Below are 22,928 nucleotides of genomic sequence, written 5' to 3' on the forward strand. Positions count from 1 at the left end.
ATAGGAAAGGTTATGAGTGGGATAAATACAGTATGTCCACAAAAGAATGTCCCAATTTCAATGGTATATTACAAAAATTTAATTTACACTACTTACAACAAATCATACATCAAAATGAAGGTAAACTAACCTAGTTTTTCTTACAAATGTCCAATATGCGGCACACATCCAATCTAAAGTCCCATTCGTACCACAATTTGGTTAACATGTCCGGATTGATGGAAGCAAAGGCCTCTTCAATTCTGTGTCTCAACTCTGGCAAATAATAAGGTAGCGGCTAAATGTAGACACAATCTTTTATAAAGCCGCATGGTAAAATATTGCAGGGCGTTATGTCAGGTGAGCGTGCAGGCCAGCAAAAAAGAGCTCTGTCGTCTCGACCATTACGACCAATCCAACAGTCAGGGACTTTGACATTCAAACCACTCTCGTACAAAGAGATTCCAGCGGGGAGGGCTGAATTAACAGAATCACTCTTTATGGTCAGAAGTTGCTATTTTGCATAAATGGTGTTACAAGCTAGAAAATGAGAAAACAACAAAGCAGTACTCGCGCATGCACTTAGCTAAAAATGTTTTGATTACTCTTTAATTGTGATTTTAAACCAAAACTTTAAAGTGCTTATAGTTGATACTATTAAAAATTATAAATGGGACATTCTTTTATGGACTTTCTTTTATGGGCATCCTGTATTACACTGCACTTTTCAGCCACAGCATGGTATGATTGCAGGCTTTTTATTGCCAGTGGTGGATGCGAGATTATGCTGAAGGTGGTACGATATTTTGAGTGATGTAAGGTGAGCTGTTTCAACACCTGGAACTTTATTTAATCCATACTGGCAGTGATGAATGTTGGAAGTGATGTTGAAAAATTCAAACCCGTTTCCTTTCTTTGTAATTTTTACTGCGTTGTCAAACAATAGCTAACGCTCTTTATTCCCACGCAGCTGAAACTGACCATTCCGTCACAGTACAAGTTTGTTTTTCATGCACCTAATTGTGATATAGAATGGATCCTAAAATGAGAAAGTTATATTATATTGATGATGGAGTATAAAATTGTTTGGAAAGAAACAATCTTGGTCCTAGGATCCCTCAGCAAGACTCCCATTTGCAAAATAAATCTCATGTTCTGTGGAAAACGTAATGAACATGGAAAGCTGTAGCCTAGAGTGAGATGATTGGTCTAACAACTCTGCAATCAAACTGTGGATGGCTTTATTTCTCATAGTTGGCTCAGTGAATCACCAATAGTGATAAATACAGTTTGATTTCACCAATGCCACTGTGGTTGTTTGCATTGGCTGTCGTCGAACATCACTGTGTTTAGTCCCCTATGCATTTTATTTGGTGGGGAAGATAGATGTGGATGTAGAGAGCTGAAGACCTCAAAGAAGTTGGGGATGAATGGACGAAACACAATGGTAAATTCTGTGTTGCACAGTTGTGCAGAGAGGATTAAGACAACAGGACCTCCAAAATTATATTACCAGGTTCTGAACCACTTACACACCGGTTCTCAGCTCATAAACATAGTAGGTTGTGAATCACGTGCACAACAGTTCTCAGCTCATAAATAATAGTAGATTCTGGACCACTTGCACACCGGTTCCCAGCTCATGAATTTAAGTAGTGCAGAAATTTTGGATGAGAGTCTTTGACAATCACCATGACGTTAAGATCATCAAAGATATTACAGACTCATGGATGAAGATAGTGTGGCAGAAGAATGGGAGACTGGAAGAATACAGCTGAATGCACGTGTTCCAAGAACATTAGCCACTGTGTCGGAACGTGCACCAGAAGTTGACAATGTGTTTTAAGGTGATCGTGTGTGTAGTAATAAATTCTTGCACGGAGCGTGCAGTCACCTCCTCAGCGCCGACCAGCTTCTGCCCCTTGAGGATGTCCTGCGCGGGCACGGAGCGCAGGAACCTGACCAGCTCGTCTGCGTCCGTGCCGTTGTACCCGAGCGCCGCGCCCAGGCGGAACGCCTCGCCGGTGGCGTTGTAGCGCGGCTTGAAGTTGACCGCCAGCGCGGACCCGCTCTGCGAGATGGCGCGCCTGAACAGACCTGCAACACCCAGAATGAAGCGTGCCGTGCTGTATGCATGCTGGCTTACGGAAACCATCACGGCGGTTGTTCACGTTTAGTAACTTGGGTAATCTCCCACATAAACTGAGTCATGACAGAGGGAGCGTGTGAACCATCGCCAATCCAGTCCGTCCTCTTCGCCACATGAATGTTACATTTCAGCATGCATAGTCACAAAGGGTTTCACCTTCGGACATGGGCGAGAGCAGGTGCATGTCGACGCTGATCCCGCCGGCACTCTCCCCGAAGATGGTGACCTTGTCAGGGTCGCCGCCGAAGTGCGCGATGTTCCTCCTGACCCAGCGCAGTGCTGCCACCTGGTCCTTGAGGGCAGCGTTGCTGGTCACGTCGGGGTGCTCCATGCTCAGGAACCCTGCGGCAAGCATTGGCATGGCGTCCCGTCACGTGTCCGCACTTCCACCGCTGGCACGGGTTTAACAAGGTCCAGTTACTAAGAGACTGGGTCTCAGCATGGCAATTTCAAGCAACACCACCGTTGGAAAGGTAGGGTAATGTGACAATGTCTTCAATACTGCAGTGGCCTGGGAATTGCTTGAGTCAAGCCGCCACTACCATCACCACGACAGCGACGCCATAAGGATCACGGCTGCAGTTGACTGAAAAGCAAAGCCCCAACTGGAACATCAGAAACAGTAGTAAAGATTGCTAGAGGACTCACCGAGAGCACCCACTCTGTAGTTCAAGGTCACCAAGATGGAGGAACGGTTCATCAGGTTGTCTGGCGCATACATGCTCTTGATCCCGGCTCCGCCAATGAATGCTCCTCCGTAGATCCACACCATCACAGGCAGCCCACCGGTTCGGGAAGCATTAGACGCTGCCTGAGCACAAGACGAGTAGATAATGCTTCATAGTGTCCTGGATGCATCACTGATAAAGGTTTTCACAATGTCCGGTACTTGGATGCAACACACTAGACATGTGACAATGTTACTTTTGACAAGTGTTGGATTGGTACACAAATCTCTGACCCATGACGTGTAACAGTACACTCAAAACTGTTGAATTGAACATTTGCTGACTCTTTAAAGCCTGTCTCTTCAAAAAATAACAGAGTTAGACAAATGTGTTCTATATATATATATATATATATATATATATATATATATATATATGCCCAAAAACATATTGTCATTTATCTAACATAACTGCCTTACTAACATTTCAGTAAAAGTCAGTTAATCTGTATTGTTTGCTAAGCGACAATTTATAAAACTGTTAATACTTAATTTGTCAATGTAAACATAGTTTCAGATTGAATAATTAAATGTAGGTATATTGCACCAGATACCTGATACCTGTTTTTTTTTTGTTGATCCTCTTCAGACTATAACTTAATGTTTATGTCAGAAATAAATTAATTTTGTTTTGGTTCCTAGTTTAATGCTCTTTATGTTTGTTGGCCCTCTTTGTTCATCCATTATCTTCAATCATAACAGAACAACACATATCTAAAGTGATTAGAAAATATTTACAATTAGGTGTACAAATGTGCTTCTTCAAAACATCATTATAATTGGCAGCCCAGACATTTATTGGGTCTTTTTGTACTTTTGTAATTTTATAAAATGGTTGAAAATTTCATGTAAAAGTTTTACATTTCTATTTAGTCGCCAAAGTTAACTACAACACTACTCTTGTAAATAAATATATATTTAATAATCTCAGTATAACATCACCAACATTGTACATAAAGACTTCAGGCTAGTTTGCCGTGTTAAAAGGTATTAAGTAGATTCATCCTTAAAACACTGTTTTGAATATAATAGAAAATTAATAACAAAAAATAAAATTACAGATAATAAATAGAAATGAATACCTAGCTGTGGCAACCCATTTTTAAAACTGTCTCAAATGGGTGAGAGTTTCTAATAAAAACAAATAAAAATGGGTTATAAATTTAGAGGGAAATTGTTATATTTTGTCTTCTCCTGTATACATTACTAGCAGATTACACACCAGTCACTTAATCTCCATTACTCTGGTTCTCGCCAGTTGACATCCCTAACGACTGCACAGCACATCACAACAGGCCCGCCAACCTTTTAACACTTCTTACACACACAAACTACTACAACAGTACACAACAGAAAGAAAGCAAACAAAACTGCAAAAAGTACCTACTCCTAGCATGCATGCTACACGGTAAGGGATCACACAGAAAAATTGCTATGAAGGTAATTGTTTGCAGGTATCATCATTACATGCGAGCACAGTGGGCCTAGGCAACATACAGTACAACCAGATTCCAGAAATGCGTTGCAGTGTGTGGCATACCTGTGGCACGTAGACGTTTAGGTACAGACAGTCCTCGGAAACGTTTGCCGTGGTGGGGACCATGACATCTTGGACACAGTAGGTGCCCTCCTCCCGGCTGTCCCTCACGCCAGTCCATGGCTTCACCGGCTTGGGCGACTGCAACCAGGGGAAAATAGACTCCATCTATCCACTTGTGAGGACGATGGAACCAAACCAAAAGCACTGTTAACTGTTGGAGTTTGGGTGCGAACACTTATGAATGCAACATCCTTGCCATACGTATGCTAAAACTATGCAGACGCACATGTTTAGGTAGTGCTTGGGGATAATACTGGGTGCTTAATTCAAGCCAAGGACCCTTAATATGTTTATGTTACAAAAACTAAATATGATTTTAAAAAATGCAGGATGGATGTAAAAATGTGTAAGATTATCTAAAGTGGTATCCAAACACACAAATATTTGTATATTGCTTGTTATATTATAGTATAAACACTTACTTTAAATTTCAATTGTTTTGTTTCAGCTATAAATAGAAAAATATCTCTCATAAAAATGTTACAAAAATTTGGTGAAATTATATATCATTTATTGTATTTTCTACTGATTGATTGATAAAATATTTTTGCAAGATTTGAGTGCCTGCGGACTTCAGGATAACTATTGTAGTGGTGGACAAACCTATATAATGATACCATGGTGCCACAGACAGCCTCAGGAACCAGTCCAGTCAGAAACAGTAGTCACTGAGTATCGCAGTGGAACATGCACGAGACAAGTGTACTCGGAGAGTCACGTGTCGCTACCTTGAAGCGCAGTTCCCCCACGGGCGGCTGCGCGAACGGCACGGCCTGGAAGCTGAGGTAGGTCCTGTTCCAGGCTGACGTGGCCACTTGCCCGCGCAGTAGCCCGTCTTCTGTGCGCACTGTCACCGTGCCGTCCTCTCCCTGTCAACACACACACACACACCGTGCATCAGCACACGAGTGCCGTGTCCCGGGCTTGCTCAGGACAGGAACCAAAGAGTGGAGCTTATTAAGAACAAAGCATGTCAGTTCAGGGCAAACTTCCTGGTACGCATCACATTTCTGATCCACTCCAACATTTTCGCGACATTTCTGGCCATCATTCGTCCAAGTAACACTTTCAAGTTGCAGTCCTGTCATTTCTGATGTAAGAGGAAGACAAATTTTTTCTGTGTGCATTAAAACATTTTCTGCTTACAACATAATTTATCAGGTCAATACAGTAAATGAACTAATATTTTTGAATGGAATTGTCATTGAACTGACAAGAGTTGTGGCACAACGGTAGGAATTGGACACTCATACCAGAGGATCCAGCTTAAATCCTGGTCCAACATCCTGGTCTTTGTCTCCCGTGTCTTCCGCAGATCACTCCAGCCAAACGCCGAGTTAGTTCCTTGCTGCGGTGTGTGGTCGAATCATGCCCTAGTGTCCCTGTGCATCTCTGACGACATCGTTTCGAATAGCCGTGAAACCAAATTACAAATTGATAGTCATCAAACTAAATGATCACTATTTGTTGGTAATGGAACAGACATGTACTACAGCAAAGTGGTTTTGTCTCGCCTGACTATAACTACGAGTGTGTTGAAACCTGAGCGTGAACAAAAGGTTTTGCAAGCAACATTTTGACAAATTTTTCCTTATCAGTAATTCTAATTTTAATCTGCCTTCAGAAATGTTTTAACAGACTTTTACACAATATTATATGAACTTTTTAAAAAATTATTTTTAATATTACTAACAAAACATTCCAAAAATAGGAATTATTTTAATATTGCTCCTTCTTGTAACTTTTTTTTTACCTTTGCCCCTGAAAAAATTCTGTAGCAATATTCTCTTGTAGCATTAATACACAAATAAAGTATTTCTGTGTATACCGGAGAGACTTTAACCTTTAAATTCTATAGCAACAGGAATCTCTGTGATGCTTCTTGGAATCAAGAAATTAGGCATACTAGGTGGCACATTTGTTTGCTTGCTCACACTACAAAATTTTATCTCAGCTCTGATAAGTTCCAGCGGTATGTGTGCCAGTCATTTTCCATGCCAAAAACGTGTTTCAATTCCTCGTCTTGCGAAAATAGTTTTATGGTTATGGTTTTAGGTAGCAACATCAGAGAACTTTTACTGATGTTTCATAGTTATTGATATGGTTTTCTTTATTTATAGAGTAGATGACTTTTTGTTTCCTGTCTTTTCTAATTTTTTTGTTACTGTATGCCTTAGTAGCAAACCTTTTTCTGACTACACTGCCGTGACAAAAGCTACATTCCAGTTTTTGAAAGGATAGTCTGTGTGCTAAATAATAGAATTTTGAAAACATTTAGTAATAAGTTTGCATATTTTTCTTTAATGGCCCAGGAGGCTATTTCCTGATCATTAGATGGGACAATAAAACTAAATGATACGGTAAGGTTGTCCAATAAAAACTGTCCAATTACTTTACGCTGAGGAACGGTGTTTTTTTTAAAATATAAAACATGTAATTAAATACTAATATCAGAACTTGGTGCTAATATAATCATGAATATTAATAGGACATCGTTAAAGTTTGTACCTTCAGAGGGAGAGAACTCCCGGATGATGTGAGACAAAACAGTAAGACCAGCGCTGCCCACATGTTGACGTGCCTGAGAGAATCGTGGGCTGTAGTGCAGATGCTGGTGTTTATATGAGCATCTCTCGAAAACTTGACCTATGTTCCAAACCCTCCAGATAAACGTAAGGCCACTTCGGATACATAACAAACAAATCGAAGAAATGATAAAAACATCTGTAAAAACCAGAATGTGTCGGATAAGATCGTTAAGTTCATCTGTCTACGTTTAATCTTATTACGTATGATAGGCCCTCATGTTTCATGATAGTGCTGTTGCATTATCTTACACCATTGCATTAAAAATTTTACTTTAACTTGATAAACGTGTTGTTTTTGGAAAAGTATTAAGTGGCATTTAAGCACTGAAATTAAGACTGGCCAGGATTTGTTAAAAATGAGTGTAAAAACAGTTTTTGTAACAGACTAACTCAAGTACATAATGTGTCAGCTTGGATGTTGTCTGAACTGTTTGCAGTGACTGGCCACTCAAAGTCTCAGGTTCTATTCCTGGCCTGGTCGTGAGTATTCCAGGTTAAGACCGGAAGCTCTCATGTCCTTCCACTCTGCACTAAGGCAACGGCAAGCCACTGCAACATCACCTTGCCTTGCCAGCCTCCAGGGACAGCCACCGGGACAATGCCCGAGGTCCTGAAGGTGATTCAGGAGCAACACATGATTCTGGCCCGTAAGTATCCTGCCCCAGTCCTGTGGCAAACATGTGTGAGTATGTGTCAGCTGAAGGGTAGGACAGCCTGAACTGAAATGTGAGATATTACACATAATACACTCTTTTTTTACTGTAGAAATTTTTCTGTTACCTTTACAACCTTTTATAAACTCTTAATCGAAGCTTAGACCAGATGGATTATCATTGCCAGGGTTGTCTTTGGACAGGTAAATTAGTCAATACGTCAGTTAAATTTTGTAACTATAAACCTTTTTGAAACTTCTTTAATAAAAATAATTTTTTATTACCTCATTTTTGGTTTAGAGATAAAACCTGTGGGAACAAGTTAAACATTTGTTGCCATCACTGGTAAGATAGTGCAGAGTGATCGATGCTATTAAAATCAATGTTGAAAGTTTCCATATTACAGTTCAGTTTTTTTCACATTCATGAAAAAATCAAGCAATCTTTGTGTCCCTGGGTTTAGAGTACTAGCAAAATGTTTTTAAAAAATTTTAAGAGCCAAATAGTCATAAAATAAGTAAAATCTGAATCTTTGAGATTTGAGATCCAATTAGGATTCATTCACATTTAAACCAAATTAATGAATCTACAAGGAGGTATGTGCTGTTACTGAAATTACTTTTACGAAAATTCCAATCAAGGAAGCAATTTGGGAACCATTTTTTAATGTGCTGGAAGCATACAGACAATCAGAGAAGAATAAGGCAGTTCCTCCACTTGTCTCGCTTCATGAGTCTCTTGAGGATGGATGGATGAATGATTGAATGAATGAGTGGTCGAAATCTGGGTCATGAAAGACAGTGAGAGGTTATGAGAAGAGAATGGAGCACTGACTGAATGGATGGGTGTTAGAAACGGGAGGACACAGAGGAAATCCACAGGCTCACCGCGACTTCTGCTTCTTATCCTACTTGGCAATTGCTTTGGCGGCAGACGATAGTTCTGCCCACTTGGCCACTGCGGCTGTCAGAGATACGGCTCTATAAATAGTTCACAGGGGAATCAAGATGAATGTTGCTTCGCTCAAGGTCTTGGATCTGTCAGTCTACCGACCGGTTGATGCACGTTGCGAGCACGCGGGGAATCCCAAAGTGGCAAGCTCTACACTGCTCCCCCTCCCCTTCCTTAACAATCCAACTGTAGTTGTCCTTGATGTGAACACGCAGTAGGACATGTTTCTTCTGGCCGGGACGATGACGTGTGATAAATAACAAGTTTTGGGTTGCTACCAGTTTCCTATCTTACAAATGGCATTCCCTGTTATCATACGTTATCAGCAGAGTTATTCCTCCATTGTATTATTTTTAAAGCCCAAGGCAATGATGTCATCATAGTAGAGTACAATCTGTCATTTAAAAGTGCATGTTCTGACCACCAATGCGATGATAATATCCACATGAAAAAATAAATTAAGGAAGAAGAATTTTTTAGCTTTTCAAGTGTACAGTGGGAACCCTTTCACCCAGTGTAGCTCCATCCCTGAGCTAAGGGATAGGATTACAAGGAGGAATGTGAATACCAGCCGAACTCCCTTCTATTACGGAGATGGAGCATCGGAACGAGGTTGTGTTTACTAATAAGTGATAATATTTTGCAGATTCTTTACCTTTTTTGATGTTAATCGCCACTGTGGTGTAACATTCTTACAACAGCAGGCCAGAAAAGATATGCTGTGCAGTGCCCACACTGCTTCAATTTTTTTTTTTAAAACTGCTCGATTTTGTGTTTTTTAGTGGGGTTCCAGTACGAGAGCCTCCAGCCACATTTTGCTTCCAATTTGTTCCCCCCTCCCCCTCCCTAGTCAGCCTTCTTGATTTCTTCTTCACAGACTTCGGAGATATATGCCCTTCGACAGCTCGCTGTTTTCAGTGCCCGTAGCTGATTGGTCAGTTTTGTTTGTTAATTTGTATCCAGCACACATTCCATGAATTTTCCCAATATATTTGGAGATATTGTGACATTTTTGTTATGTGCATTTTATTATTTTTATGTTTAAAATTTATATATATGTACTTATAGAGTTAAAGATTTGTATACATAAAGCCCAGCATGTGTGAGAATGTATAGCACTTAAGCACTTATAGTTGATGAATTTGGGAACTGCTGAATTCATTAACCTATGAAACAGAATGTTTCAAAATTCAGAGTATGCTTTACAGCAAACTACATAAACAAATGGTTCAAAGCAAGCGTCGTCACTTGTGCAGTGGTTCTTCCACATGGATCTGTAATTCTGTACATGAATCTAAAGAATTTCATGTACGGGCTTGCGGACTGCAATGCAAGGGAAGCACTGCAAACTTGTTCCAACAAAATGAATGATAAATACAAAATATTTCGGCGATAACACTAACATCTCTGCAAAAGGGGCACATTTGAGACATTGCAGGCGAATTGTCGGGCGAGCTAAGAGCGTGTCCGGTCATTCCGTCTCTTTCCGTCCTATTTCTCGTCATTTCGTAACGCAGCATGTACCACCCTAAAGTGTCCACTGGTTGTATGGTGATTTGTGCTTATCGGTTTGTGTTCTAACACCCCCTCATGTTTGTACTACGAATTTCGAAAACACTCTGTATATAATATATGTCTATTTTGGATTTAAAAAAAATATATATATTAAACTTTATAATTTGTGTGAAATCAACATATATAAATAGCAAGTAATTTTTATCAAACAATATTTTTTATGACATGTGTAAAATTTAGGCTCTTTAAACATACACAAAATTGTCATCTTATAAGCCAGAAAATATATATTTTGTATTGTTATAAATTTGGATGGACATGAAGGTTATACTTGTGAAGAATGTGAATGCTAGATTAAGGCAGGATAACGAACGTGGTGTAACATACTTGGGAGGGGGAAGGGGGGAGAGTGTTGTGCCGTCCTGAGACATTGTTTCTCTCGGTTTTCCACTGACTGCAATCCGTCCTGTCCTGCAATAACATTTTCTTGACCCAGTTAAAAGCTCATGATATATCTGGCACCAGCTTCACATATTCTGACCTTTGTCAACCTTTAATGCTGTAGCCACATCTTTGTATCATGGGTTATAAAGGTCAACCAATCCCGGATGCTTAAAAATATGCCCAACTCGTCAGAGCTGCTTTTCATTGAACACTGACATGAACCTACGCCCTGACCAACACTATAGTATCTTTCTACCACCAGAATTTCAGCATTTGTCAGTAATTACACATTTTAAAATCTTTGTTTTTATTTATTTCTCCATCACTATCAACAATTTGTCTTCCATAAAGATTAAAATTCACAAAAAAAAACACATTAAAAAAAGGATTTTCTAGATTCTAACTAAGCTACTATAAAAATATCTGCCTTCAAACATAATCAGAGTAGTAGAACACAAGAGACTAGAACATTCAATTAGAATTTATGAAGAAAAAATTATTCCCAATGCTCGTGTATTTTGTACAGGAACACACAGGGTTCACTTCTTGTAGGTGTCGAACACTTGGTCCCAGAATGCCATGCGCTCCTTGTACGCGTCCCGGTGGAGACTCAGGTCTGCGTCTATCTGCAGGTAGGTGCGGCTTGTCTTGGTCGCTGGAGTCCACTTCACAGACTCGTGCCTGCTCGGGTCCCTGAGGGAACAGAACACAGAGTTCACTCCACGGGGTGGTACGGTCCAGTGTCGCAAGCATGAGGCAGTTCATGCGTGTGTTCAAGTTCAACGCAGCAAATGTTATATGAAGGCTAGGCTCTCATTTGCTTCTAAGATTATTGCTGTTTTGTCTTGGGACTGTATTTTCACATCTGGGCTAGTTATTCTTTGATGTCTAATATTGTGTGTTCTGAGCTAATTTTTTTTCTTTATGATTTAAATAATGTGTATATGAATGAATGAGATCTGAGTCATGCTTGCTTACTCCATTGCAGTCTTTGTTACAAGCTACAGCCTAGGTTTTACCCTACAGATGAGAGGTAAGATGACCTGTGGCTGTATTTTCTGAACTCATCACGCTTAGCTACACACAATGTTTAGCCTAAGATTAAGTAACTTTGTGGCACCAAATAAGGAAGGAGGACTCCTTGTCCCATCCACATAAAGTGCAACGAGACCCATATTGCTCTGATGCCTTCTCACTGTTATGGTCTCTGTTATTTTCTCTACTTAACAAGAAGAATTATCTGATGTTGGGTTTCAATTATACTCTTCCAGCGTATCATGCAGGGTCCCTTAACCAGGTGGTGACCAGAATACCTATACTCTGGGTCAAAAACTGCATTTAATTGGTTGTAGCTCAAAGTCTGGCTTCATTACAGGTCAGTGCTAGAACACACTCTGTACTTTAGTGGAAAACCAAACAAGTGCAGAATGTTCAGACGTCGCTGCTCAGGGAAGTACGTACCCAAACCGATTGAAGTCCGTCCACATGCCGGTGAAGTGCTGGATGACCTTCATGTCGTCACTGGTTGCATTACTGTAAAGTTTGCTGCCCTGGTAGAAGAAGTAATGCAAATCGTCAGCATGAGCCGCTCCTGCAGACAGTTCCAAAGAGACGTTTTATTTCTGGGTTGAGATCGCCAACTCGTCTCGATCATGTGATGAGGGTTGTGGCTTCGTTCTCAACACACCTGCAGGACTAAAATTTATGAACATTGAGAGGATGATAAAGTGTTGCAGAGCCCATGCAGTATAACCTTGGAGGTCTTATCACCTTAACCCTGTGTGCCTGACCATGCGATGAAAAACCCTATCAATTAAAATGAAATCTCGGAGGGATCAAACCCAGATGTTTGCAAGTGGGAAACATTTAGGTGTTTCAGGGAGCTGGTGGAATATTCTCGAGGTTCTCATGTGCCCTTTTTACCAACATCTCCCTCCACGTCCTTGCAGTTCATCACTGCATCTCATCACTTCTTACCGTCCTTAATGCCCCAAGTTCCAGATGTGTTATCACTGCTATCTGGAGGGAAATTGTATCTTTACACATAGCTGATTATGTCATTAATTTTCAAGGATTTTCTATGATTGTTTTTTTTAAAAACATTGAAAGCAAACTCAAGTAGAGGTTCAAAACCCTAATTGTAGATGATTCACACTGGGCAGTAGCTAGTGGTAGTAATTATTATTGTTCAAGTGCACAAATCACTACAGTGACATAATTCTACTTTTATGGTTTTGATTTTGTTTACTCTATTACAAAAGGTGCTGTATAGTGTAGTGATTGATATTTGTATGTATGTACTTATGTATGTACTTACCTTTAATGGTGTAGTTTCCGGAATCGAGGTTCAATGTACCGTAATATGTGAACATGTACATGTAGAGAGGTGACGATCCGTAGTTCACGTGAAGCATAGCACTTCTGTGCACCGGGTAGATCATGAAGTTGTCAGACGCAAGCTGTGAACAGGGACAATGTTTTATCTCATTTTGACCAGCAAGCAAAGATCAGTTAGATTTGAAAACATTGGTCAAAGAAGGCAGATAAAAGTTTTGGGAATTTGTAAATGGTGCCCAATATTATTATTAGCTATCCATAAGTTAATCAAGCATTTCTTAACAAAGATTAGTCGGTCGATTATTTTTAAACTATCGGGATAACTTACCACTGCTCAAGGAAACAATATTGTGTTTTAGTTAATGAATATCAAATTTGATACTGCTGTCACTAATTTATAATTTGAATCAGCCTTTCAGTTTTTAATTTCAATATATTGGTTCCAGGTTCCAAATGGATTTTGATTGCCAGGACATGGCTAAACTTTTGTTGAGAAAATAACAAGAATAGCTAGTACTAATGCTTTATCAAATTTGGTGAGTTTAAGATTTAATTCATATTAATATAAGTTTGGCAAAACTTTTTCCATTATAGTTTTTTAAGGCAGTGAATTCTCCTTAAATAGAACTAAAATGTTGAGCTTTTACAACTATAAGACTTTCTCGTGTAACTATGCAACCTGCCACATGACCGATCCCTCGCCTTGTGCCTCACTTCGTACTCTCCAGTGAGATTACAACAATTGTTCCCTCTCTTATTCAGACTGGATTCCCATGCATCCAGTTACCCTGTTTCATGTTCACGCCTTTGTGGTCCCTCTCATTTTCCTGTCCCTTACATCCACCGGAAACAGGAAGACTCAAGTGAACCTTACATTTAGCGTGTACGCCAATGGCCTTGAGCCGTGATCTAGCTGGTTGTGGAGTTGCTCCTGCAGATTCCACGGGCGGACCACCAGCCGTGCGCCTTCTTTCTCCTCCTTGCCCACGACGTGTTTATTCCTCTGTCCCTACCCTCTCATGTGCCTGAAGGTGCCTCTCACATACCTGCCAAGGCCTCAGTTGCCCGGTGGCGCCGGTCAGCGGAGGACGGCTCTGGAACTGAGCGTGTTTGTGTAGGTTGGAAGTGTGATTGTTTCTTGGCCCTCATGCCCTTACCTGATTGGCGCTAAGGGTCGTGTGGTCGGCAAACAGACACGAGCTAGGGGTTTATGTTCAAATTCCATTTCATTCTCTCTCGTGGAAATCATGTCCTGTTGTTTAGCTTTGGTCAGGAACACGCTTAGGGACACCATTCAATTCTTTCAGTAGCATCGTGTCTCCTTAATGCGCTTGGCTTGTTGTTCGGTTGACCTTGGTCTTACTTTTTTAGTTATTTCACATTTTGTACTGACTTGAAAGCATGCTAGCAGTTGGCCTTCATCTTGTAAATAATTAGTTTGTGCTAGTGTAATCAAAACAAATGTGACAGGGTGCTTTTTGTTGTCCGTTGTTTGACCTAAACTCTTTTTGTAATGATGAATTCTTACAATCTGGATCTCTGGGCCAGGGCCACGACACAGCCTTCTCACTCAGCTGCATTTCTTAAACTCCAGTCACTTACTTCAATTCACTGAAATGTTGGGAATGCTCTTCAAAGATTTCATTCAATAAACTTTGGAAGTGTGTGTTGAATGGTAATTTAGACTCTTTTAGTACTTGAATTATTTTAGTTGATATGTTTTACTAAATAAACATTTATTTTCCTATCAAAGTTTGTGTGTTTGTTGTTTTATTTTGATTTCATGTAAATGAAGCTAAGCCTAAACATATTTTTAACCATCTAAAATGTATTAATATAATGTAATTACAAATTTCAGTTTTACTTTGTAATGACGTCATGTAATTTGAGTTCGGCGGGGCGTAGTTGTCACCCCTCCTACCCATTCCCCCTCCTTTCCCCTTTCTGCAACAAGTACCCTTCAACTTACCGAATTATTTTACCAAATATTGCTTAAAATATATGTTCACAAATTTATTAGTTTTTGGTACATACATCATTGTTATTAAAAATTGCCCAAAAACATTTTTTTTTTTAATGAAACTAAATATTATATGCAAAAAATATTTTAAACATGTCCAAAGCTAATCTTTAAAGGAATTAGAGCTTTTAATTCTATGAATGACAAGACGACTGCAGTTATGACATTTCAGTGACATCAAGTGATATTCAATGAGAATGGATTGAATTAGTGAAAAATTGAATGTTAATTGAATCTGATGTTAGCTTGACCTGGGGAAAATTGTCATTAATCAGTCCCGCGGTGGCAAAGCCAATTGGGGGCCTGCTCATACCGTAAATGGGCGCCACTGTACGGAAAGGGCACACAGACGCAGCTGAGACCCGTCTCAGGGTCTGACATAACCCATGCGGGAGCGAGATTCGGACCCTGTTTGTTTCGAGTGCCACTTGCCAAGACCTGGCATCGGGCACGCTATAGTAATGAACGCAGTGGGCTCTTAGGGCGTCCCACATGCCACCGTGCCGTAGGTGTTACACACGCGGACAAAAAAAAAACAAGGACACAATTTAACTTGCATGTCCAGATTTATTTAGAGCTCACACGCTTCTGTACACGTATTCTCTTAAGCAGGTAAAAAGCCCCAAGGCACGAATCGGTTTACGTTGCGGTGTGGCCACGCAGAGACATTACGTAACCGGTGATCAAAGACTTGTTAAGAGTTGATTAAGTAATTATTTAAAAAGTCCTCCGGCCGAGGGTAGCTCCGAGGATAAATGTAAACTATTCAAAAGACTTAATTAATAAATGGAAGATACTTACAGACCTGCCAACTCTCACGATTTTGGTGTGAGGCTCACGATTTTAAGGTCCATCTCACGCCCTCAAGCCAAAATAGTGTTTCCTCACGATTTTTTGGGGCCCCAAGATTTTGTTTTTAAAAGTTACAAAACAAGTTTTACGAAAGCTTACAGTAACGAGTTTCCATCAATACTCAAGTCACGTAAAGGAAGCAATTTTGCGTTTTGTAGCGTGTGCCGTGCTGATTTTTCTATCTCGCATAGTGGAAGAGGAGACTTTGTGAAACATGTCGCTACAAAAAAACACAACTAACACGTGAAGTGTATTGCTTCCAATAAAAAAAAATTAATTTTGCTGTGAACAGTGATAATAGTGTTACACGAGCAGAATGTTATTTTTAATCTTTTTTAGTTGTGGCCCTGCATGATCACTACACGACAGCGCTAAATTATGTTCAACTAAATTAAATCTGCAACCTATAATTTGTTGAAATAAATTTTGAAACAGAGACCATGTAACATATGTATAGGTATGTCACTTAAATTTAAAGATTCTCATTTGTTGTTTTTTATATCTAACCTGTATTTATGGGCCTGAAAATTTTTATCGAGGACCTCATGATTATTTTAATTTGAATGTTGGCAGGTCTGTACTTATAAGTGCAGGCAAGAGATGATGTTCATGGGGAGCTGGCCCATCTGCTCTCGGCCGGTGGTGACGATACACTCGGACGAACGAGTGCTCTCTGCAGGCAACATGGCGTCTTTCACACCGAACAAGATTACCTTTAGATAATTGTGTGATCACTCATGTGCCTGTGTCCATATGTGAATAAGCTCGAGTGGAACAAATAATGAAATCACATTCCAGGTAGCTGGAAGTGGTTGTGTGGCATGGTATAAAATACAAGATACTTCTAGTACAATAATATTTAACTGTCAAATATTTCTACTCACATTAACTAGTTGTGGCAGCGTGTCAAAACTTATTGACTTGTTTCCGAAATAGAAGTTCTTAATCTTTGCCGCAAGCTCAAGAGATTCTTTAGTTCCTTTTTCCATGTTCAAAGATTTCGGAATGAACTGTTCCAGATTCTTGTTGTAACTATCCATGTCTGCTTGTGTGAGATCTGGAAAACAAAAACCGGTACAGATAAGAAGTTCTACTGTTGTTTTTGTGAAAACTCACATAGAATTTTCCCATTGAAGAATGATTAGGTAACCGTGGAAGCACGCATCTACTCCTTAGATAACGATGCGCTCTGAAAAAACTCAACCCGAAGTGAAGAAGTTCTTGTTACCTGCTCGATTACATATTTGCTTGTAAGACTACGATATACCTGTAAAGCCTCCCTTTGCTTCCTCCGAGTTGAATCCCGTTATGTAAGGAACGGGGTGGACCTTGCCGGCTCGGAACAACTTCTCGGGCACGTCTGTGAGGAACACCTCGCTGCCCTCTTGCGTCTTGGCATCGATGACCGGGAAGGCGATCAGCGTGGTAGCAGTGGCACCCTGCGGACAAACAACCAGAGAAGGATGTAGTGTGATAGGAGGAATCCTGGGCGGTATGAATACTGCACTGCACGATTCTTTCTTTCCTCCAACATAACCTGTTTTCGCTTAGGCATTTTGCGAGTAATGGCTCAAAAACCAAAGTTAGTACCTTTGTAGTTATTCCACTCAACTAGCACCACTCAGTGCTCACTCAAGAGCAACTTAAAGTTCAAATCACGCAAGTCGGTCTATTACTTTTGGAGTTACTGCTCTCAATCTAACTTCAATTCGACGCTCCCCACCAACGCTCATTACGTCATCACAGTCAATGTTAACCAAATGAGTCTCACGTAACGACCACGAGGAGAGTCTACTGTACTAAGATATGTTTACTTCAACTCTGTAGCTTTCATAGTTTACGAGTTTTAAGTGGTGTCGTATCCTCAGCCGAAGTGACACCCAACATGAGATTAAAGACATTCATATTTCTGTTGGAAATTCATGTCCACAAGTAATTTAGAATCGATAGAACGCATCAGAACACGGACATATCGTTCAGATCAAAAACATAATCTGCAGCAGCTTTCAGAAAAAGGAAAACCAAATCAGAGTAAAACTTTGTCAACCGACTGTACCACAACAGAGTTCTTCAAATCCATGCCAGCTTTGACAACAAAAGAAAAATATTACTTTATTACGAAAGCATGAAAATGTACACAAGTGCTGTTTGCAAACTAAAAATGTAGTGCAAATTTAAAAAAAATTTTGTTCATGCTGTTTTAGCCATTGCCCATATGATATTGATACATCACCTAAAGTCATCTTTTAATGAGTTTAAAATTTGGGGTGGAAATTTCCTAGAACATTAACAATTTCATCTATTGACAGCTGATTTTATTTCAGCCATAAATATGTGCACTCACAAGATGCTTAAAACTCTTTTGTTTGTACTATAAAGTAACATCAATAATTCCAGAATGTTAATTTTCTACGCTGCAGTATCTTATGACATATTTAAGGGGCACAATGCAAATTTATTGATTAAAATGGACTAGCATTGATCTTTATATGTATAAAGAAGTAATAATAAAAGCAAATAAAGTACTAGGTGAGATGCGGAAGAAGTCACAGCTACTGTAGAGCCAAATTTTAGTGAGTTAGTTCCACTGATAATGTAAGTTTTTTGAACTCACAATCTCCAATTTCATTTCTTTTAAATCTCCTTCCCACTCCTCCCCCCCCCCCCCTTTTCCCAAAGAAATAAAACTCCTGTATCCGGTGCTGTGCAGGTTGTTTGTCATTAACCTGATCATGATGTCGAATGGATTTTTAAAATGTGAAGGCAATGTGTTGATGATAGAGGGATACTTTAAAAAAATAAAAATAATTTTTTTTTGTTAGTAGCATTCATCTTTGTCTCCCATCTGCATAAATTCTCATGTTCTGTGGACAGTGAAATGAACATTTGAGTTGTGCAGAGATTTTGGATGAGAATCATCAAGAGCATGCATGCCCTGGAGGTGATCAGGGACGGAGTATTGAAAGCAGCGAGGATAAATGTGGCAGAAGTACGGGCGACTGGAAGAATACAGCTGAATGTAGTGCTCCAAGAACATTAGCCACTGTGTCGGTACGTGCACCAGAAGTTAACGATGTGTTTGAAAGGTGATGGTGCGTGCAGTCACCTCCTCAGCGCCAACCAGCTTCTGCCCCTTGAGGATGTCTTGCGCGGGCACGGAGCGCAGGAACCTGACCAGCTCGTCTGCGTCCGTGCCGTTGTACCCGAGCGCCGCGCCCAGGCGGAACGCCTCGCCGGTGGCGTTGTAGCGTGGCTTGAAGTTGACCGCCAGCGCAGACCCGCTCTGCGAGATGGCGCGCTTGAACAGACCTGCAACACCCAGCCGCGATGCTCGCTATCTGGAGCGCCAACTGTTGTTCATGGACAGTAACTGAGCACTGTGAGTCAAACTTTCGATGGTATACAAGACCCAAGCTGCACTTGTGTGAATAATAAACTATTTAAATATTTAAGTTTTTCCTTTCAGAAGAATTGACTCTCAAACAGTAAAATATTTCATAGTATCCTAAATGACTGTTCGTAAGTAACCTAAATATGCACTGAACTTTCATTGAATTTTATTGCAATCATTTCTAATCTAAATTAAAAATCAGCATTCCTTATTTTCTAAGTTGATATGAGAGAATAGTCAAATTGTAAACTACTATGTTTATATATATGTTGTAGTATCCACAGCTTTGTGGAATTGACAAACAATTACGATATATTAACTTAACAAAACTTAGTTTTGATAGCTAGTGAAAAATTTGGCAGGAGAAGATAAGTATACCTACAAGCTTTTGAAAGAGACACTGGGAAATGGTTACTTGTTACATTTAGTAGCGTTTTAATAAATTGCACATACGGAACTTCTTAGTGCTCGTCAACTGAGTAATGCCAGTAATAATATGTGAAAAATTACTGATTCAGTCTGGCCTCTTTGCCATGTACTAAATAGGACGTAGTGGCACGTACGGCCACTAAGTATTCCTGGTCGAGTCTGAAACAACGACAAGCGACTCCACCTTCGGACATGGGCGAGAGCAGGTGCATGTCGACGCTGATCCCGCCGGCACTCTCCCCGAAGATGGTGACCTCGTCAGGGTCGCCGCCGAAGTGCGCGATGTTCCTCCTGACCCAGCGCAGTGCTGCCACCTGGTCCTTGAGGGCAGCGTTGCTGGTCACGTCGGGGTGCTCCATGCTCAGGAACCCTGCGGCAAGCAGTGGCATGGCGTCCCGTCATGTGTCCGCACTTCCACTGCTGCTACGGGTTAGACAAGGTCCAGTTACTAAGAGACTGGGTCTCAGCATGGCAATTTCAAGCAACACCACCGTTGGAAAGGTAGGGTAATGTGACAATGTCTTTAATACTGCAGTGGCCTGGGAATTGCTTGAGTCAAGCCGCCACCGACCGTCACCACATGACAGCGACGCCATAAGGATCACGGCTGCTGTGAACCCACAGTTGACTGAAAAGCAAAGCCCCAACTGGAACATCAGCAACAGTAGTAAAGATTGCTAGAGGACTCACCGAGAGCGCCCACTCTATAGTTGAAGGTCACCAAGATGGAGGAACGGTTCAACAGGTTGTCCGGTGCATAAATGCTCTTGACCCCGCCTCCGCCAGTGAATCCTCCTCCGTAGATCCACACCATCACGGGCAGGCCACCGGTTCGGGAAGCATTAGACGCTACCTGAACACAAGGGGAGTAGTAAATTTTTTACACTGAAGGTCACACAGATTACTGATCACTGATTAAAGTTTTTACAATGCCTAGTATTTGGATACAACACACTAGTAACGTGACAATATTAATTTTGCCCAGTGTCAAAAAGTACTGATGCTTCAGCCTAAACCAAGTTCCTAACATGCACATAAAGACATTGGACAACATAAATTGCTAAGATGGTAATTAATTGGTTATCATTTTTATATTATTTTCAAAAATAAAAGGCCTAGGCAATATCAAAAGTTGAAATAACTTTGAGAAATGTGTTGCAGTGTGCAGCATACCTGTGGCACGTAGACGTTTAGGTAAAGACAGTCCTCGGAGATGTTTGCCGTGGTGGGGAACTGGACATCTTGGACGCAGTAGGTGCCCTCTTCCCGGCTGTCCCTCACGCCAGTCCACGGCTTCACCGGCTTGGGCGACTGCAACCAGGGGAAACTAGACTTCATCCATCCACTTATGAGAACCAAGGAACCCAACCAAGAGCACTGTTAACTTTAGCACTTATTGCATTACAGGTAATGGATTTTGGGTGCGAACACTTATGAATTCAACTTCCTTGCCACATGAATGCAAAAACTAAGCAGACGCACATGTTTAGGTAGTGCTTGGGGATAATACTAGGCCTTTAAGTCAAGCAAAGGACCCTCAGTATGTTTGTTAAGAAAACACTAAATATCATTTTAAAAAAAGGAGTAATGTGGGGATAAAAAAGATGTGAGATTATCAAGAGTGGTAACAAAACACATAGAGATTTGCGTAATGCATGTTATATTATAGTATGAAAGCTTACTATAAATTTCAATTGTGTTGTTTCAGCTATAAATAGAAAAATATCTCTCATAAAAATTTTAGAAAAATTTGGTGAAATTATATATCATTTATTGTATTTTCTACTGATTGATTAATAAAATATTTTTGCACATTGTTAATTTGATCATGCAAGATTTGAGTGTCAGCGGACTTCAGGATAACTACTATAGTGATGGAAAACTCTTAAAAAAACCTATATAATGATACCATGGTGCCACAGACAGCCTCAGGAACCAGTCCAGTCAGAAACAGTAGTCACTGAGTATCGCAGTGGAACATGCACGAGACAAGTGTACTCGGAGAGTCACGTGTCGCTACCTTGAAGCGCAGTTCCCCCACGGGCGGCTGCGCGAACGGCACGGCCTGGAAGCTGAGGTAGGTCCTGTTCCAGGCTGACAAGGCCACTTGCCCGCGCAGTAGCCCGTCTTCTGTGCGCACGGTCACCGTGCCGTTCTCTACCTGTCAACACAAACACACACACCGTGCATCAGCACACGAGTGCCGTGTCCCGGGCTTGCTCAGGACAGGAAACAAAGAGTGGAGCTTATTAAGAACAATGCATGTCAGTTCAGTGCAAACTTCCTGGTACGCAACACATTTCTGATCCACTCTAACATAAAAGTTTTCTGTGTATAGTATAACTTTTTTTTCTTATAATCACTTAATCAACTTAAATGCAGTAACTTTACTATTTTTGAATGTAATTGTCATGAAACTATCTAGAGTAATGGCATAACCTTAAGGCATTGGAATCTCATTTTTGAGTCCTGGGTTTGTTTCTCCATAGTGTCCCTAAATCACTCTGACTACACTGCTGTGACACAGCTACATTTCCTAATTTTTGAAAGGATAGTCTGTGCTCCCAATAACAGAATTCTGAAAACTTTTGCCAATAATTTTGAAGGGTCTATTCTTCTTAAATCGCCTGGGAGGCCATTTCCTGATCATTAGATGGGATACAAAAGCTAACTGGTACAGTAAGGTTGTCCAATACATACTGTCCAATTACTTTAAGCTGTGTAACAGTTTGTTCTTTAAATATAAAAATATTATATAAATACTAAGATCATAAAATTGTGCTAATATAATCATGTATATCAATAGGACATGGTTAAAGTTTGAAGTTGTAATTGTACTGGGTATTGCCACAAACAACTAATTACCTTCAGAGGGAGTGAACTCCCGGATGACGTGAGACAAAACAGTAAGACCAGCGCTGCCCACATGTTGACGTGCCTGAGAGAATCGTGGGCTGTAGTGCAGATGCAGGTGTTTATATGAGCACCTCTCAAAAACTTGACCTGTGCTCCAAACCCTCCAGATAAATGTGAGGTCATTTGGCACGCATGCTTAAATAGGCTTTTCACTGATAAAACATCTGTAAAACAAATTTTAAATCTTTTAAAAGGTTTAAACTTCTTATGTGTGATAAGGAACAAGATTATGTGGTGAATAGCAATAAAACCGAAATAACACCGAAAAGATTGTCCAAACAAGGCATAAAACCGAATTTAAAGTTAACACACAGTATAGCAGTGAAATGAAAGTTTTTAACACGAAATTAAGTAGGATTTAACCAAAAATAATTTAA

At 40.4% G+C, this 22,928-nt stretch overlaps 1 protein-coding gene across 1 annotated transcript in view; it reads right to left on the reverse strand.

Moving 5' to 3' along the window:
• The window catches only part of LOC134534613 (uncharacterized), a 29,034-nt gene extending 6,322 nt beyond the window's left edge, over window positions 1–22,712 (reverse strand). Inside the window, exons 1-18 of the mRNA XM_063373097.1 lie at window positions 22,501–22,712; window positions 21,656–21,796; window positions 20,809–20,946; window positions 20,326–20,488; window positions 19,820–20,005; window positions 18,922–19,124; window positions 17,083–17,254; window positions 16,700–16,872; window positions 12,924–13,065; window positions 12,068–12,197; window positions 11,150–11,299; window positions 10,051–10,054; window positions 6,964–7,101; window positions 5,184–5,324; window positions 4,396–4,533; window positions 2,777–2,939; window positions 2,285–2,470; window positions 1,874–2,076 (exon numbers count right to left, since the gene is read on the reverse strand). Of these exons, the coding sequence (XP_063229167.1) occupies window positions 1,874–2,076; window positions 2,285–2,470; window positions 2,777–2,939; window positions 4,396–4,533; window positions 5,184–5,324; window positions 6,964–7,101; window positions 10,051–10,054; window positions 11,150–11,299; window positions 12,068–12,197; window positions 12,924–13,065; window positions 16,700–16,872; window positions 17,083–17,254; window positions 18,922–19,124; window positions 19,820–20,005; window positions 20,326–20,488; window positions 20,809–20,946; window positions 21,656–21,796; window positions 22,501–22,674 (2,745 nt within the window). The 5' untranslated portion in view covers window positions 22,675–22,712. The remainder of the gene's footprint in view (window positions 1–1,873; window positions 2,077–2,284; window positions 2,471–2,776; window positions 2,940–4,395; window positions 4,534–5,183; window positions 5,325–6,963; window positions 7,102–10,050; window positions 10,055–11,149; window positions 11,300–12,067; window positions 12,198–12,923; window positions 13,066–16,699; window positions 16,873–17,082; window positions 17,255–18,921; window positions 19,125–19,819; window positions 20,006–20,325; window positions 20,489–20,808; window positions 20,947–21,655; window positions 21,797–22,500) is intronic.
• Window positions 22,713–22,928: the final 216 nt, after the last annotated feature.

This window comes from Bacillus rossius, chromosome 7 (genome assembly GCF_032445375.1).
Source record: "Bacillus rossius redtenbacheri isolate Brsri chromosome 7, Brsri_v3, whole genome shotgun sequence".
NCBI lineage: Eukaryota > Metazoa > Arthropoda > Insecta > Phasmatodea > Bacillidae > Bacillus > Bacillus rossius.